Source organism: Pleurodeles waltl, chromosome 2_2 (assembly GCF_031143425.1).
Source record: "Pleurodeles waltl isolate 20211129_DDA chromosome 2_2, aPleWal1.hap1.20221129, whole genome shotgun sequence".
In the NCBI taxonomy this organism is placed as follows: domain Eukaryota; kingdom Metazoa; phylum Chordata; class Amphibia; order Caudata; family Salamandridae; genus Pleurodeles; species Pleurodeles waltl.
This window is the reverse complement of record NC_090439.1, coordinates 851,178,642-851,194,777: the sequence shown is the minus strand read 5'-3', so window position 1 is coordinate 851,194,777 and position 16,136 is coordinate 851,178,642. Positions and strand designations below refer to the sequence as shown.

Below are 16,136 nucleotides of genomic sequence, written 5' to 3'. Positions count from 1 at the left end.
CCTCACACCAGACAGTGACACAAAGGGAGCTGGGGTGTAACCTGCATTTCCTGATTAGCCATCTCTGCTAGGAGGGAGGGGTGGAGTGGTCACTCTCATCTGAAAGGACTGTGCCTGCCTCTAACAATGCCGGCTCCAACCCCCTGGTGTGTGTCTGAGGCCTTGCCTGGGCAAGGCAGGATTTCACAAGTAGGTGTGAGTCCCCTTTGAAGAAAGGTGACTTCAAAGACTAAAATGGGTATAAGAAGGGCACCCAAATCTACAGACTTTAGAAACACTTCTGGAATCAAGAGGAACCTCTGCCTGGAGAAGAGCTGTTAGCTGAGGAGGAAGTGCTGCCCTGCCTGTGACTGTGCTTTGTGGAGCTTTCCTGCAGTGCTGCTTCTGCCAGAGTAAGAGGGCAAAGACTGGACTTTGTGTGCCTTCCATCTTGAGAAGAAATCTCCAAGGGCTTGATCTAGAGCTTGCCTCCTGTTTGAAGTCTCAGGGACAGCAAAGACTTCTCTCCGCCAGCACCTGGAGCCTCTGGAGAGACTCCTACTCTGCCCTGTGGTGCCCATCCAGTCCTGGGACCCTGAAAGGAGAAGCTGGCAGCCTAAAGACAAGAAAATCCACGCACAGAGCGCCGTGCGGGGAAAAGATTGACGCGAATCCGATCGGCGGCTGAAAAACTACGCGCCGCCAGCTCCGCGGCTGAGAAACGACGCTCGCAGGAAACGCGACCGAAGAATCGACGCACGGAGCAGGAGAAACGACGCGCAGCATCGCTGACGGAGGCTGGGAGATCGCAACCTGCGCGGCTGGATCGTCAACTCATCGTGCGGCTGGATTTTTGACTCGAGTACCGCCGTGCGGAGTTATTTTCGATGCACGCCCGCCCGTGCGGGGTTATTTTTGACGCACACCAGGTACATTTTCACTCTAGCAGCGCTAGTGTGTTTTTAAAACTACTTAAAGACTCTTTTTGATTTTTAATTAATAACTTGACTTGTGTATGGTGGATTTTTGTCGTTTTGGTCTTGTTTTGTTTAGATAAATATTTCCTATTTTTCTAAACCTGTGTTGTGTCATTTTGTAGTGTTTTCATTGAGTTACTGTGTGTGTTGGTACAAATACTTTACGCCTAGCACTCTGAGGTTAAGCCTACTGCTCTGCCAAGCTACCAAGGGGGTAAGCAGGGGTTAGCTGAGGGTGATTCTCTTTTACCCTGACTAGAGTGAGGGTCTTTGCTTGAACAGGGGGTAACCTGACTGTCAACCAAGGACCCCATTTCTAACAGATAGTATTCAGCGTTCATTCTAAAATTAAACTCTTGTTCGATCTTTAATGATACCTGGTAGGGCTTTTCTTGTGTTTATAATGATGTCCGAACAAGGTGTTCAACGTTAGCTGTCTGTCTGCATCACATTCTGTCGCAAGGCATATCATCACTCCAGGGCAGGATGAGGGCACCCTCTGCCAGAAGCATGGCAACAAGTGCAGTACTGTATGCTGTAGTGTCTTTACAGCACATTTGTCATGCAGCCATGTGGAAAAGCAGGTGTACCGTTACCAGACGTTACTGTCTCTATGTGAATACTTTAGCTGACTCAGCAGGGAGACCAGCAGTTCTAGGCAACCTGTTTCAATAAGGTGAAACTGCTTCCCTCTGTACAGCATTATATCCTGCTTGCTAATCTGATCCATGAAGGTGAGTATATAAACAACTGAATGCTAGTTTCTTACCTGTAACTACAGTTATCTAGCCTTAGTATTTTTCCTATATACGTAAGTTATCCTCCCCAGTTATAGGCTCAATGTTATGATGAGTACTCCTCACACGTGTGCTGCGAATTATGATCTATAGTAGCCTGTAAGGGGAGTGGACGAGTGTAAGGAAATGCCTCCTTGGCATGGTTACCCCCTGACTTTTTGCCTTTGCTGATGCTATGTTTTGAATTGAAAGTGTGCTGAGGCCTTCTAACCAGGCCCCAGCACCAGTGTTCTTTCCCTAACCTGTACTTTTGTATCCACAATTGGCACACCCTGGCATCCAGATAAGTCCCTTGTAAGTGGTACCCCTGGTGCCAAAGGCCCTGATGCCAAGGAAGGTCTCTAAGGGCTGCATCATGTCTTATGCCACCCTGGAGACCCCACACTCAGCACAGACACACTGCTTGACAGCTTGTGTGTGCTGGTGAGAACAAAACGAGTAAGTCGACATGGCACTCCCCTCAGGGTGCCATGCCAGCCTCTCACTGCCTATGCAGGTGTAGATAAGTCACCCCTCTAGTAGGCCTTACAGCCCTAAGGCAGGGTGCACTATACCATAGGTGAGGGCACCAGTGCATGAGCACTGTGCCCCTACAGTGTCTAAGCAATACCTTAGACATTGTAAGTGCAGGGTAGCCATAAGAGTATATGGTCTGGGAGTCTGTTTTACACGAACTCCACAGCACCATAATGGCTACACTGAAAACTGGGAAGTTTGGTATCAAACTTCTCAGCACAATAAATGCCCACTGATGCCAGTGTACATTTTATTGTAAACTACACCCCAGAGGGCACTTTAGAGGTGCCCCCTGAAACCTTAACCGACTATCTGTGTAGGCTGACTGGTTCCAGCAGCCTGCCACAACCGAGACATGTTGCTGGCCCCATGGGGAGAGTGCCTTTGTCACTCTGAGGCCAGTAACAAAGCCTGCACTGGGTGGAGATGCTAACACCTCCCCCAGGCAGGAGCTGTCACACCTGGCGGTGAGCCTCAAAGGCTCACCCCTTTGTGCCAGCACCGCAGGACACTCCAGCTAGTGGAGTTGCCCGCCCCCTCCGGCCACAGCCCCCACTTTTGGCGGCAAGGCCGGAGAAAATAATGAGAATAACAAGGAGGAGTCACTGGCCAGTCAGGACAGCCCCTAAGGTGTCCTGAGCTGAAGTGACTCTAACTTTTAGAAATCCTCCATCTTGCAGATGGAGGATTCCCCAATAGGATTAGGGATGTGACCCCCTCCCCTTGGGAGGAGGCACAAAGAGGGTGTACCCACCCTCAGGGCTAGTAGCCATTGGCTACTAACCCCCCAGACCTAAACACGCCCTTAAATTTAGTATTTAAGGGCTTCCCTGAACCTAAAACTTTAGATTCCTGAAACTACAAGAAGAAGAGGACTGCTGAGCTGAAGAACCCCTGCAGAGGAAGAACAGAAGACACCAACTGCTTTGGCCCCAGACTTACCGGCCTGTCTCCTGCCTTCCAAAGAAACCTGCTCCAGCGACGCTTTCCAAGGGACCAGCGACCTCGGAATCCTCTGAGGACTGCCCTGCTTCAAGAAAGACAAGAAACTCCTGAGGACAGCGGCACTGCTCCAAAAGAACTGCAACTTTGTTTCAAGGAGCAGATTTAAAGACCCCTGCAACTCCCCGCAAGAAGCGTGAGACTTGCAACACTGCAGCCGGCGACCCCGACTCGACTGGTGTAGAACCAACACCTCAGGGAGGACCCTCCGGCGACTCCGAGACCGTGAGTAACCAAAGTTGTCCCCCCCGAGCCCCCACAGCGACGCCTGCAGAGGGAATCCCGAGGCTCCCCCTGACCGCGACTGCCTGAACTCCATTTCCCGACGGCTGGAAAAGACCCTGCACCCGGAGCCCCCAGCACCTAAAGGAACGGAACTCCTGTGCAGGAGTGACCCCCAGGAGGCCCTCTCCCTTGCCCAGGTGGTGGCTACCCCGAGGAGCCCCCCCCTTGCCTGCCTGCAACGCTGAAGAGATCCCTTGATCTCTCATTGAAAACCATTGAAAACCCGACGCGTATTTGCACACTGCACCCGGCCGCCCCCGCGCTGCTGAGGGTGTACTTTCTGTGCTGACTTGTGTCCCCCCCCGGTGCCCTACAAAACCCCCCTGGTCTGCCCTCCAAAGACGCGGGTACTTACCTGCTGGCAGACTGGAACCGGGGCACCCCCTTCTCTCCATTGAAGCCTATGTGTTTTGGGCACCTCTTTGACCTCTGCACCTGACCGGCCCTAAGCTGCTGGTGTGGTAACTTTGGGGTTGCTCTGAACCCCCAACGGTGGGCTACCTTGGACCAAGAACTGAAACCTGTAAGTGACTTACTTACCTGTGAAACCTAACAATACTTTACCTCCCCCAGGAACTGTGAAAATTGCACTGTGTCCACTTTTAAAACAGCTTATTGTGTTTTATGTAAAAAGTATACATGCTAATGTAATGATTCAAAGTTCCTAAAGTACTTACCTGCAATACCTTTCGAATGAGATATTACATGTAGAATTTGAACCTGTGGTTCTTAAAATAAACTAAGAAAAGATATTTTTCAATAACAAAACCTATTGGCTGGATTTGTCTCTGAGTGTGTGTTCCTCATGTATTGCCTGTGTGTATGTACAACAAATGCTTAACACTACTCCTTTGATAAGCCTACTGCTCGACCACACTACCACAAAATAGAGCATTAGTATTATCTCTTTTTGCCACTATCTTACCTCTAAGGGGAACCCTTGGACTCTGTGCATGCTATTCCTTACTTTGAAATAGCACATACAGAGACAACTTCCTACAACGAGCTCAACACTTCTTCCTCGTTGGTTGAATTTCAGTGGATATACAACCAAACATTCACAGTTGTGGTGTCCTGTACCATTTTTAGCACTGTTTAGTGCTATGTAAAGTTACAGTGGATTCCAAGCATGAAGAAGAGGAATGATTCAAGCATGTGAATATACGAAAGCTACCAACACTGGTGAACTGGATGTTCAGGTAAGTAACTCATTTCTTTACATTCAGGGCAGCTTTGTTTCCCGTCCTTAGTACTTAATGGCTATTGGTCAGTGTCTTTTGTGGGTTCTATTATCTACTACTGATGTCACAGAGCATTTGATATTAGGCACTCCAGTCGGAGAACCCAGTTACTCCTTTTCTACCCTTGACTCAAAGGATAGTGGGTTGAGCAGTAAGGAGGCATAAGAGGAGTTTGGAACTCAGGTACTCTCTGTCCAAGTATACCCTATGTTCAGCAAGAGCTATTTCATTGAAAGAAATATGCCTTTAATCACTCCTCTTAAAGTGGTGGCCATTATAGTTGTGAATAACAAAAGTAGAAGGATGTAACATCGTCTTGGACTGACATACAACTCCAGACACAATTAGAACACATGTTGTAAGTATTATAATAGAAAGCCTGACATTCACTGGCCAGGATAATCATAAAGGAAAAGGTTGGGACTATTTTGCTTTACTTCAGTAGTGTTTGAATATCAAGTCTTTTGGTACTGGCTATGTTTAGTTCTAGTCAGTGACAAAGGTAGCAGAGAGAATGCTGTAGAGTATCTAGTTGGCTGAGATGTGTCTGCCATTATGCCATGATTTGTCATTGGCCCTCTATGGAAAGCTTGACAACTCTACAGATTTACCCAGACGCCTGAATATGTCAAAGTTGGCAGCTTCACAACATGTGTAACGTAATTCACCCACAGTACTCGTGGGATGGAAAAAAGCATGTCATGGAGAACGTAACAGATTTTTACAGGGCCTATGCCCCACAGCACTTATAAACAGCTGATACTGTCAGTGTCTCAGAGCCCGGTATGAGGGAGCAGTAAAGTAGGCTTATGGCGGCCCACTCTGCGTTCACCTGTTGACTAGCAGAACCATTTGCAGCTTTAGGGAACATCAAGAAAATGTGGAGCCTCTCCAGCAGAGACTGTTGGGTCAACTCGGGAAAAAATCACAAGCATTACCAGAAGATGTTGAGGAAAGTACAGTATTGTACTTATTTCCTGCCATCCAAACTTATTTTTTCCTCCATATTAACATACATTGTGAGATATTCATTTTACACTGGCTACCTCTGTTTGTTTCAAAGTTAACATTCAAAAGCTCAGAACTCTTGGTGATTTTGCCTTTACAGCAATGGTGGGTTTGAATATGAATGCACTGATGCTTTCTTGCTCCAATAAAGAATATTATTTTTATAGTTATTCTGCTTTTTTCATAAAAAATACATTTGTATTGTTTGGAATTGCTAGCAGTAGTTTGCTTTTTCCCCTCAAGATTTTCATTATTCTTTTAGTTCCAGCACTTCCTTCAGTTGTTGGTGAAAAGCAAGAAGAAGTTGATCCCAGAGAAGATTTCTTTGAACCCATTTCCCCAGACCGAACTTCTGTTCATCAAGAAGAGACATTCTCGGATGAAGGAGAGCCACCAGAGGAGCCTGCAGAAGAAGGTGATGAAGAAGAGGATGTGGATGTTGATGCAGAAGAAGAGGAAGAGGATGAGGAAGATGATGATGAAGAGGAAGAGGATGATGGAAATACTGTAGAAAGTATTCCCGAGGAGGACGATGAGGATGAAGAAGAAGGTGACGAGGAGGAGGAGGTTGAAGGTATGTCTCCTTTAATAACATATTGAGACTAGGGGAAAAGAATGTCACTTACGCTGCAATTGCCACAATGCATGGAACATCCTTCCAAAATGTCTCATTACCTAGCATCATAACAGCTCCGGACGAGATGTGGTCTAGTGGTTAACTTGCCAACTTTGAACCTGGGAATCTGACTCTGAATTCCACCTTGGTACTTGATCTAAATTTGTGTGATTCGTGACAAATCATTTAATCTTCCTGTGCCTAAAATCTAACTATAAATAAATCCAGAAATTAGAAAGTGTGGCAAATCGCCTGTGAGAGGGTCTCAAGGTGCTGCTCAGGCATGGGGATATTAAGTGATGTGCCCAGAATCACAGGATGTTGAGCCGAGAATCGAACCTGGTTCCCCCAGCTCCGAAGTTGCCAACTCAGGCTTTTATGCCACATCCTCCCCCCTGTGTGAAATTCAAATGTAAATATATGAAATTTTATTGTGTATTTAAATGAGTGACTAATGTACAGTTGTCTGTTTTCCACCTAGCTGGATTTGTACTATATACATTTTAATGCATGCATGACGTTTAGGTGCTCTAGGTAAATGTAACTGCTTCCCATTTGTCACTCACCCTTCCTTAGGAATAAGGCTATGTTTCAGCCATTTGCCGCAACGTGGCTGTAAAGCCTTTTCTGGCATCCCCATAATGCAGCTGCTGAATGCAGTTGTCTGCTGTGTTTGAAATGTACAGTAGCACACGTCTTGCAACATAATAAACTAGAACACTTGATGCACTAAAGCAGATCGCTTGATGTACATCAAGCACTGACCAAGCCAATGGGTTTTGCCTCTAGGTTTTGCCATGGTATACCTGTTGGCTTTGACAGCACTTTTTGCCATTCGTGTTAAACGTTTGGTAATTGGGGAAAAAATGGTTATTGCCAATGATGAATAGCATCAGCAGAAATTAAAAAAAAAAAATAGTCTGTACCCGAACACGTTGTAAATCTAAGGTGGCTCTAGCACAGTAACATACACATGCATAGTGGCAGCTCTTCAAGTTTACCAGTCTAGGTGGCAGGCACCTGTTTTGGAGCTGTAAATTTACAGAAAATAAAAAAAAGTGCTCCAATGCACACTAATTTTCCTTGAAGTATTGGCCTGACAGTCCGTGAAAAAGAACTTGCACTAAATGGAAAGTGCATCTTTGCAAAAGCATTCAAATATCAAACGGCAGTAAGAGTTATTAGAGTGGAAGCAGGCTTAAGCTAGGGACTAACAGTCTCATCACGAGTAGCACACGTGCTATCTAAGTGCAATTTTTTATAAATGGGGTTCTCACAAAATGCTATTTTCCAGTTTTTTTGTATGCTCGATTTTCGCCATGTAATATTGGGAGAAATTGATGTCAAGAATGTTTCAACACGTTATATCCTAATGCATGTATAAAAACTCATATTAGACACGAAACCGAACCCAGTACCATTTTACAAAGCTTTTAGAATGACGCAGCAGGCAGGCGAGTTGTATATGGCTTCATGCCCTTCTTACCAACAGTGAAATCTCACATTTTATTGAATAATTCTTTCAAACCTCTGAATTACTCATTTTGGAGCATATTGGTACTATTAAAACTCCAAATCGACCAAATGCTTCCCATCTCCACAGTAAGAAATTTAGTGACATAACCCTCAGCCTTAAGTATTAAACTCAAACACTGTATTCTTGCAATTCCATTATGCCCTCACATAAAAACCCCAGCAGGCCTTATAACTTGTAATACACATTTAACTGCATAACTACTCTCATTCTTTGTGTGTCCCTTGGACTATGCCTTTATCCATTTGACTGTCAGTTTACCCCCTACCACCGTCAGAATCCCACAGGTCTAAATTCATAGTTATCTCACCCTGCCACATATCCCTTTTGAGGACTTAATTGCACCCTTGTAGGAAGCTGGGTTGTGGTTGCAGCCCCCCCAAACACACCTTTGCCTGGTCTTTGATGCAACTTTGACTGAAGTGCTCTCGGTTCTTGCTAACCAGGTCCCCAGTGCCAGTGTTCCTGCCCCCAAAACAAGACACCTGGTCACTTGATCCCCAAGTGTCAAGGCCCTTTAGCACCTCTGTAAGTAACCAGTAAATGTTATCCCTAGTAACTAGGGCCCTAGGAGCTGCAGCAGAATTTGTGTCACTCTAAGGGACCCAGCACCAACCTCATGCAGACTGGCTTTAAAGGCTGCATGACAAGGTGCTTCCTAAAAGCGAAAATACTACATGGCTCACAGCCTGTCTGCCTTGTCTCCTAAATACTGCATGTAATATTTGTAAGTCAAAGTCAGCCCCACAGCAGGCCTTACAACTCTAAAGCAGGGTTTACCATATCACATGTGTTGACGTATCTGCAAGAGCAGATATGCCCCTACTATGTCTTTGTCGATTCTTAGACATAGAAAGTGAACAGAGAAGCCATTTGAAAGACATATGCTGGACAGTGGTTCCCCAGCTACATGATGACTTCACTGAAAATAGGGATGTTTGGTAACAAACATCTGGTATTAATAAACCCTCACTGAGGCCAGTGATGGATTTATTAATACATGCGCCCAGAGGTGCCCCTTGAAAACCTACCAACTGCTGGTGATCTCACTGACTAGTTCTAACCAGTCTGCCACCAACAGATGAAAATCTGACTCCCTAGGGTGAGAGCCTTTGCTGTCTGGAGGTCAGAAATGCAGCACATCCCTAGGGTGACCAGCCTGAAATGAACACAGCCTCAGGAATTCTGCCATCTTGAGTGCGGTGGAATGAGGTATTCTAGGACAGGGTGAAGCCCACTCCCCAAAGGAAGTGGGCATTCTAGAGGGTGTAGTGACCCCAAGGGTAAGTAGCCCATTGACTACTACCCTTCACACCCCATAAATTGAGTAAATAGGGGACCCCCTGATACGAGGACCTCAGATCTTTGCTGGACACAAAAAAGGAGTGCACAAGAAACCCGCTGAACTCGAGAACAGAGGAGCATGACTGACTTGGCGCCAACCATTCCAGCCTGCATGCTGCACCCGGCCCTTGAGGAGCAACTGACCTGTCCTGCTGCTGCAGCCTCCAAGAAACCAGAAGAGCTGCCATTGCTTTGCAAATCATCAAGAAGAACTCCTTTGTAGCAGAGGGGCTGCTTCCCTGCATCCGCAGGCAACCCAGGAACGAACTATGACGACTGGGAGTGCCAAAAAACCTGACACCGTACATCACCACTGCACCCGAGCAGCCTAGCCTGAGCTGAAGTGGCCGAACCATGCCAGCTTGGTTCCCAGGTCCTCTAGAGACAAAGCCCACCTTGTGCTTGCCAACTGTGGACTTCTCAGTGGCATCTTTAGCCTGTTTCTGCAGACTCCCCTCCAACTGCAAGTAACCCCAGCACCTGACCCGACGCCAAAAGACACCACTGCACCGAGGCCCTCAGCCCGAGGAGGAGTGGACCAATAGTGTCCCACTTGCCAGAGTACCTCAAGGATCGAGCCCCTGTGTGAGTTCCCCTGAGCTGACTTCCCAGGCTCAGCTTGCAGCAAATTTGTGACTGGACCATTTCCTATTGAAGTTAATGGGACGCAAGACGCCTTAGCACACCTCTGCACCGGGATGCCCCAGAGGCCTCCGAGGTGAAAAGTTGGTGGGTCCTTGGACCCACCCCATACTTACCTCAAGTCACTGCTAAGTGCCTGTACACAGTGTCTGTTTCTTTCCCACAGGATAACATTGGGCACCCGACGCTGGAAAGCACCCCTGCACCCGGATGTCCCAGTTCTTCACGAAGTGACCAGTTGGTGGTGCCTTGGACCTTGCCCCAAACTTACCTTAACTCCAGAAGATTGGTCCTGTCAGTCTCTGCAAAGTGCCAGTACGCTGTATATGCCCCCTTCTGTCCCCTAGGATAACATTACAGCTCCAAAAATTGCTCTGTCAACTTTTGAAAACTGTAAAAGCAATTCAGAATACGAAAAGTACGCACCTGATTCCAATGATCTTGGTATCAAAATTTTTATAAAAGTACATATTATTTTTATAAATTGGTGTTGGATCTCTGAGTGTGTTTCACTGCCTTTGTGTGTACAATACATGAGTAGCACTAACCTCTCATATGCCTAACTCCTTGCCCACTCTACAACAAAAGAGAGCTTTTGGGGTGTGATTTGTGCCTAGGTAATTGCTTTGGGGTTCGCTTGGTCTTTTTACACAGTGTACCTCTTTTTGGTCTACTATATAAAGAGTCAGCTTCCTACAGCGCTACTTAATGCTCTATATTTTTTACTAATCTGTGTTTATTAAATTTGTTACATACAATTAAATAGTTCTGTGCACACATTTCTAGTACATTTGTGTTAATGAATACAGTTTACAGTCTTCAAGTCCTCTTTACAGATACGTGGTTTGTGTACACAATATGAAGTGTAGCCTATTGTTTGCGCTCATGGATAGTCCAGATGGCAGGAGAACTGTGTCGGTGTGGTCCTCTCACGTGTGTTTAGTAATCTGTGTAATTCATTTATAGCAAGATAATAAATAACCAAGTAACAGATACATTTCCCTTATGGCTAAAGATGGGTGTGGTTGACGCTCTTTTCAGATGCATTGAGTGTTGCCTTTTTGTTAACTGCAATATGTAGAGGTCTCATCTTCAAAAAGGGGCATAACTGCTATTAAATACATGTAACAAGGATCTAAATTAAAGGTTATTTGTGGGATTCTTTAACCCCTCTGCTTCCGGGCGTTTTCCCACTAAGGTGCCAGGCCTTTTTTTTGGGGCTATTTGGGGCAGTTCGCGCTTAGGCCCTCATAACCTTTTGTCCACATAAGCTACCCATGCCAAATTTGCGTTCTTTTTTCCCCCCAACATCCTAGGGATTCTAGAGGTACCCAGAGTTTGTGGTTCCCCTGGAGGAGACCAAGAAATTTGCCAAAATAAAGCAAACATTTTATTAAAAAAAAATATTAAAGCAAAAATGGGAAAAAGGGTTGCAGAAGAAGGCCTGTGGTTATTTCCCTGAAAATGGCACCAACAAAGGGTTTGCATTTCTAAAATCACCATCTTCCCAGCTTTCAGGAACAGGCAGACTTGAATCAGAAAGCCAAAATTTTCAACACAGTTTTTGCATTTTACTGGGACATACCTCATTTTTACTATTTTTGTGCTTTCAGCCTCCTTCCAGTTAGTGACAGAAATGTGTGTGAAACCAGTGCTGGATCTCAGACAGCTAGACATTTCTGAAGAGTAGACAAAATTCTGAATTCAGCAAGGGGTCATTTGTGTAGATCCTGCAAGGTTTTCCCACAGAAAGTAACAGCTAAAATAAATAAATATTGAAATTGAGGTAAAAAAAAAAAAAAACTGCATTTTTTCTCCACGTTTTACTCTGTAACTTTTTCGTGCAATATCAGATTTTCGAAAGCAATATACCATTACATCTGCTGGACTCTTCTGGTTGCGGGATGTTTAGGGCTTGTAGGTTCATCAAGAAGTCTAGGTACCCAGAGCCAATAAAGGAGCTGCACCTTGCAATGGGTTTTCATTGTATACCAGGTATACAGCAATTCATTTGCTGAAATACAAAGAGTGAAAAATAGGTATCAAGGAAACCTTTGTATTTCCAAAATGGACACAAGATATGGGGCCAGATGTATTCAAAAGTTTTGCACTCGCAAACGGTGCGAATCGGTAAATTCGGCCGCTTGCGATTGCAAAACCGTGGTCTGCGATGCATGAAATGCATTCGCAGACCACAAATAAGAAATCCCAAAATAGCGATTTCTTGCGTTGCGACCTGGAAATTGCGAGTCGCAATTTGCGATTCGCAATTTCCAGGTCGCAAGGCTATGCTAGAAAAAATCTAAAATTGCGATTTTTCCAAAAATTGCATTTTGCACTTGCAAAATACCATGCTTTGCAACCAGGTGGTAACCTGGTGCAAAATTTTAAAATGCAGTTAAACTGCATTTTTAAATTAAACATGTAAAGCACACATGCCCTTTTGGCATGTGTGTACCTTGAATGTTGAAAAAAAAGTTTTTGGGGTGCAGGAGAGGGGGCCTTAGGCCCCCAGCACCCTGGCCTTTTGCATTTCCAAAATTGCGATTTCTGGTTCAGAAATCGCAATTTTGGAAATGCTAAATATTAGCAGCTATGGTCCAACAGGCCCATAGCTGTGAATGGGGCCGGTATCGCAATTTGTGATTCGGTAATAGCATTTTGCGATTTTTAAGAAATCGCTATTACCGATTTGCAAATGTGATACATGGCCCTTTGCGAGTCGGTAATAGGGATTTCTTAAAAATCGCAATTACCGAATCGCAATGGGCTGTGATGATACATCTGGCCCATGGTGTTGAGAAGCAGTGGTTATTTGCACATCTCTGAATTCCAGGGTCCCCATGTGAATTACAGGGCATTTCTCAAATAGATGTCTTTTTTAGACACTGTCTTACATTCAGAAGGAAAACATGTAGAGAAAGGCAAGGGTCCATAGCACTTGTTCTGCTATTCTGTGTTCCCCCAAGTCTCAGGATAAAAATGGTACCTCACTTGTGTGAGTAGGCCTAATGCCCGCGACAGGAAACGCAACATGGACCCATCACATTTTTACATTGAAATCGAAAGTGCCTATCTGTGGATTTTGGCCTCTAGCTCAGCCGGCACTTAGGGAAACCTACCAAACCTGTGCATTTTTCAAAACTAGACACCTATGGCAATACAGGATGGCGTGGCTTGTTGGGCTCTCACCAGGTTCTGTTATCCAGAATCCTTTGCAAACCTCAAAATTTGGCAAACAAAACCCCTTTTCCTCACATTTCGATGATAGAAAATTCTGGAATCTGAGAGGAGCCACAAATTTCCTTCCACCCAGCATTCCCCCAAGTCTACAGATAAAAATGGTACATCACTTGTGTGGGTAGGCCTCGTGCCCGCAATAGGAAATGCCCCAAAACCGTATGTGGACACATCGAAATTATCAATTACAAAACTACCTGTTTTTGCGGGGAGGTGGGACCTACGTTTTTGGTCTTGGGTTCAGCAGCCCTCTAGCGAAACTTACCAAACCCAAACATTTCTGAAAACTAGGGAGGTGTGACTTGCGTTGATCCCCCAGTGTTTTCTTCCCCAGAATCCTCAGCAATCCTAAAATTTTGCTAAAAAAATCACATTTGTCCCACATTTCTGTGTGGGATCACCACACTGGCACAAATTCATACCATCCAATGTTCCCCACAATCTCCCGGTAAAAATGATACCACACTTGTGTAGGTGGGCCAAGTGCCAGTGACAGGGAAGAGCCAAAAACATGCTGAAATGAGGGGGAGCCAAAGCGGATTCAAAAGGGCAGTTTGGGGGGAAAAAAAGTTTTTAGGCTGACAAGTGTGGCAGAATTTTTATCGGTATAGATGCGACAATGCTGGATGGTAGGAATTTTGTGGATTCCTCCAGGAACAGACAGTCTGCATCCACAACAAAGACTCTGCTTGCAACATTGTTTTCATGGCTCCTTCCAGCTTCTGAAACATTTCCTCGGCTGTGCATCCTCTGAGGACAGCAAGTCTTCAGCCTGCATAAGAAGGAAGAAGGAATATCCCTTGGAGTGAAGGAGTCACTCCCCTGCATCCACAGGAACCAACTGCAACAAATACCAGTGCGTGGATATCCTCTCATCCTGAGCTACATGGATCCTGCATCACGGATTGTGGTCTGGAGTGATCCCTTCTGTACTTCTTACCAGCTGTCCAACTTTGGTGAAGGTAAGTCCTTGCCTTCCCATGCAGGGCAGTGCCCCCCGTGCATCGCGTCTCTTGCAGCTACCAAGACTTGTTGGCATCTTCTCCAAGGGATCTTCCTGCTCCGTGTAGCTCCAGCCCCTAGCACTCCTTCCTGCAATGCACAGCCCTCTGCATGCTTCTCTTGCTGCGTGGGACCCTTCTCCAGTTGTGCTGTTTGGGCTCCTCTGCGACTCTTTGTTCATCATCCAGTGGGTCTCCTGTGGAGGGCTGCCTTTTCTTCTGTGGACTCTCCGCCTTGCTCAGGGTCCCCTAAGGAATCGCCCCATAGGTTGAGTCCTTCTGCACCTTATTGGTCCCCGGCAGCTCCATTTTTGCTTCATCGCGACTTCTGCCTTTGCCAAGGTTTGTTGGTGGCCTTTCCACACCACTAACCGACTGCAATCCTCCATCCGGTGTGGGTTGTCAACTGCATCTTCCAGGAACTCTTCACCGACCTCAGGGCTGCAGTGCTGACCGTCATCGTCCTTTCGTCTACCAACTCCTGCAACTGCAGGCTTGTGGGTAGTGGCTCCTGCCACCACTGGACACTTCTGTGACTTCCGGACTTGGTTCCCTTCTTCCACGGGTCTTCCTCTTCAGGAATCCCTCGCTGGTTTCTTGCAGTCTTGTCTGGATGTAGCATTTTCTTCTTTTTTGTCCTTTTGGGTGGTATGGGGAAAATCCAGCAACTTACTCCTTTCTTCCCGGTCGCTGGTGGCGGGGGGGAGCACTGTAGTACTTACCTTTGGGGTTTCCTAGTTCCCCAAGCTCCCCTCTTCACTTTCTACTTACATAAGTGGGGGTCCTGCATTCACATTCCATTTTTTTTTAGTATATGCATTGGGCTCCCACTAGGGTCGCTATTGTCTATTTGCTATTGCACTGTTTTCTACCACTTTTTATGCCTATTACTGATTACTAGTGTACATATTTAGTGTGTTACTCACCTCCTATTGGAGGGTTGCCTCTCAAGTACTTTTTGGTAATTGTGTCACTAAAACATTATTTTTGTAACACTGAGTGCTTTCTTTCATGTGTGTAAGTGTTGTGTGACTACAGTGGTATTGCATGAGCTGTGCTTGTCTACTAGATACGCCTTGGCTGCTCATCCACAGCTAACTCTAGAGAGTCTGGCTTTTAGACACTGCCTACACTACACTAATAGTATAAGGTGGTATAAGGTGTAAGTAACTTAGGTACCCACATCATAAGGGGCCAGCTTCCTACATATATGATCAAATGTTGATTATCCTGTGCAAATCACTCGTCCTCTCCATGTTTAGCCTCAGTTCCTCGCTGTGTGCCAGCTGTCCTGTGAAGCATAGCCGCTTGCAACTTTCTGCGCCAAGCATATGACTACACCTTGTATTGTTTAGTAGTCATAGCTATCCCCTGTACATTTTATGTAAGAAATGTATACACTCTGAGCTCTATGTGTCCGCTAGTCATGAGAAACATGTGTCCAAGGTGCAAGCCGCCTCTCGGGTTGTGGAGACTGTGACAGGATTGAGTAGTGCAGAGTAGTGCCGCCCTTCAGTAAGTCTGAAGCTCACAGCACGCACAGCTACACAAAGGACCACGCTCACTTCACCTCCTTTTTAGTCTTGTCCCCAAATTAGGTAATCCCACTTAAATATGGTAACCATTCATGTACCCATTGTGGGAAAGTGCCTCTTTTTGACACGGTCATCCCCACTTTTTGGCTGGTACATGATGCAATTTTGACTTAAAGTGCACTGGGTTGCTGCTAAACAGGTCCTCAGTGCCAGACCTCTTTGCCTAAAACTATGTAATTGGTCTCAGTTGGCAAATCCTTTGCCCCCTGTAAGCCCCTCGTAAATAGTAACCATGGTACCTAGGGCCTGGGTACCAAAGAGGGACCCCAAGGGCTTCAGCATGTATTGTGCCACCCTCAGGGACCCCTCACCTAGCACATGCAGACTACCATTGCATGCTGCGTGTCTTGGTGCAGCTA

General features: G+C 45.9%; 1 protein-coding gene across 2 annotated transcripts in view; it reads left to right on the top strand.

Annotated features, from left to right (window-relative positions):
- VIRMA (vir like m6A methyltransferase associated) overlaps window positions 1-16,136 on the top strand; it is a 627,318-nt gene that overhangs the window by 146,580 nt on the left and 464,602 nt on the right. For both annotated transcript variants that reach the window (XM_069220484.1, XM_069220485.1), the window contains exon 8: window positions 6,068-6,379. In XM_069220484.1, the coding sequence (XP_069076585.1) occupies window positions 6,068-6,379 (312 nt within the window). The remainder of the gene's footprint in view (window positions 1-6,067; window positions 6,380-16,136) is intronic.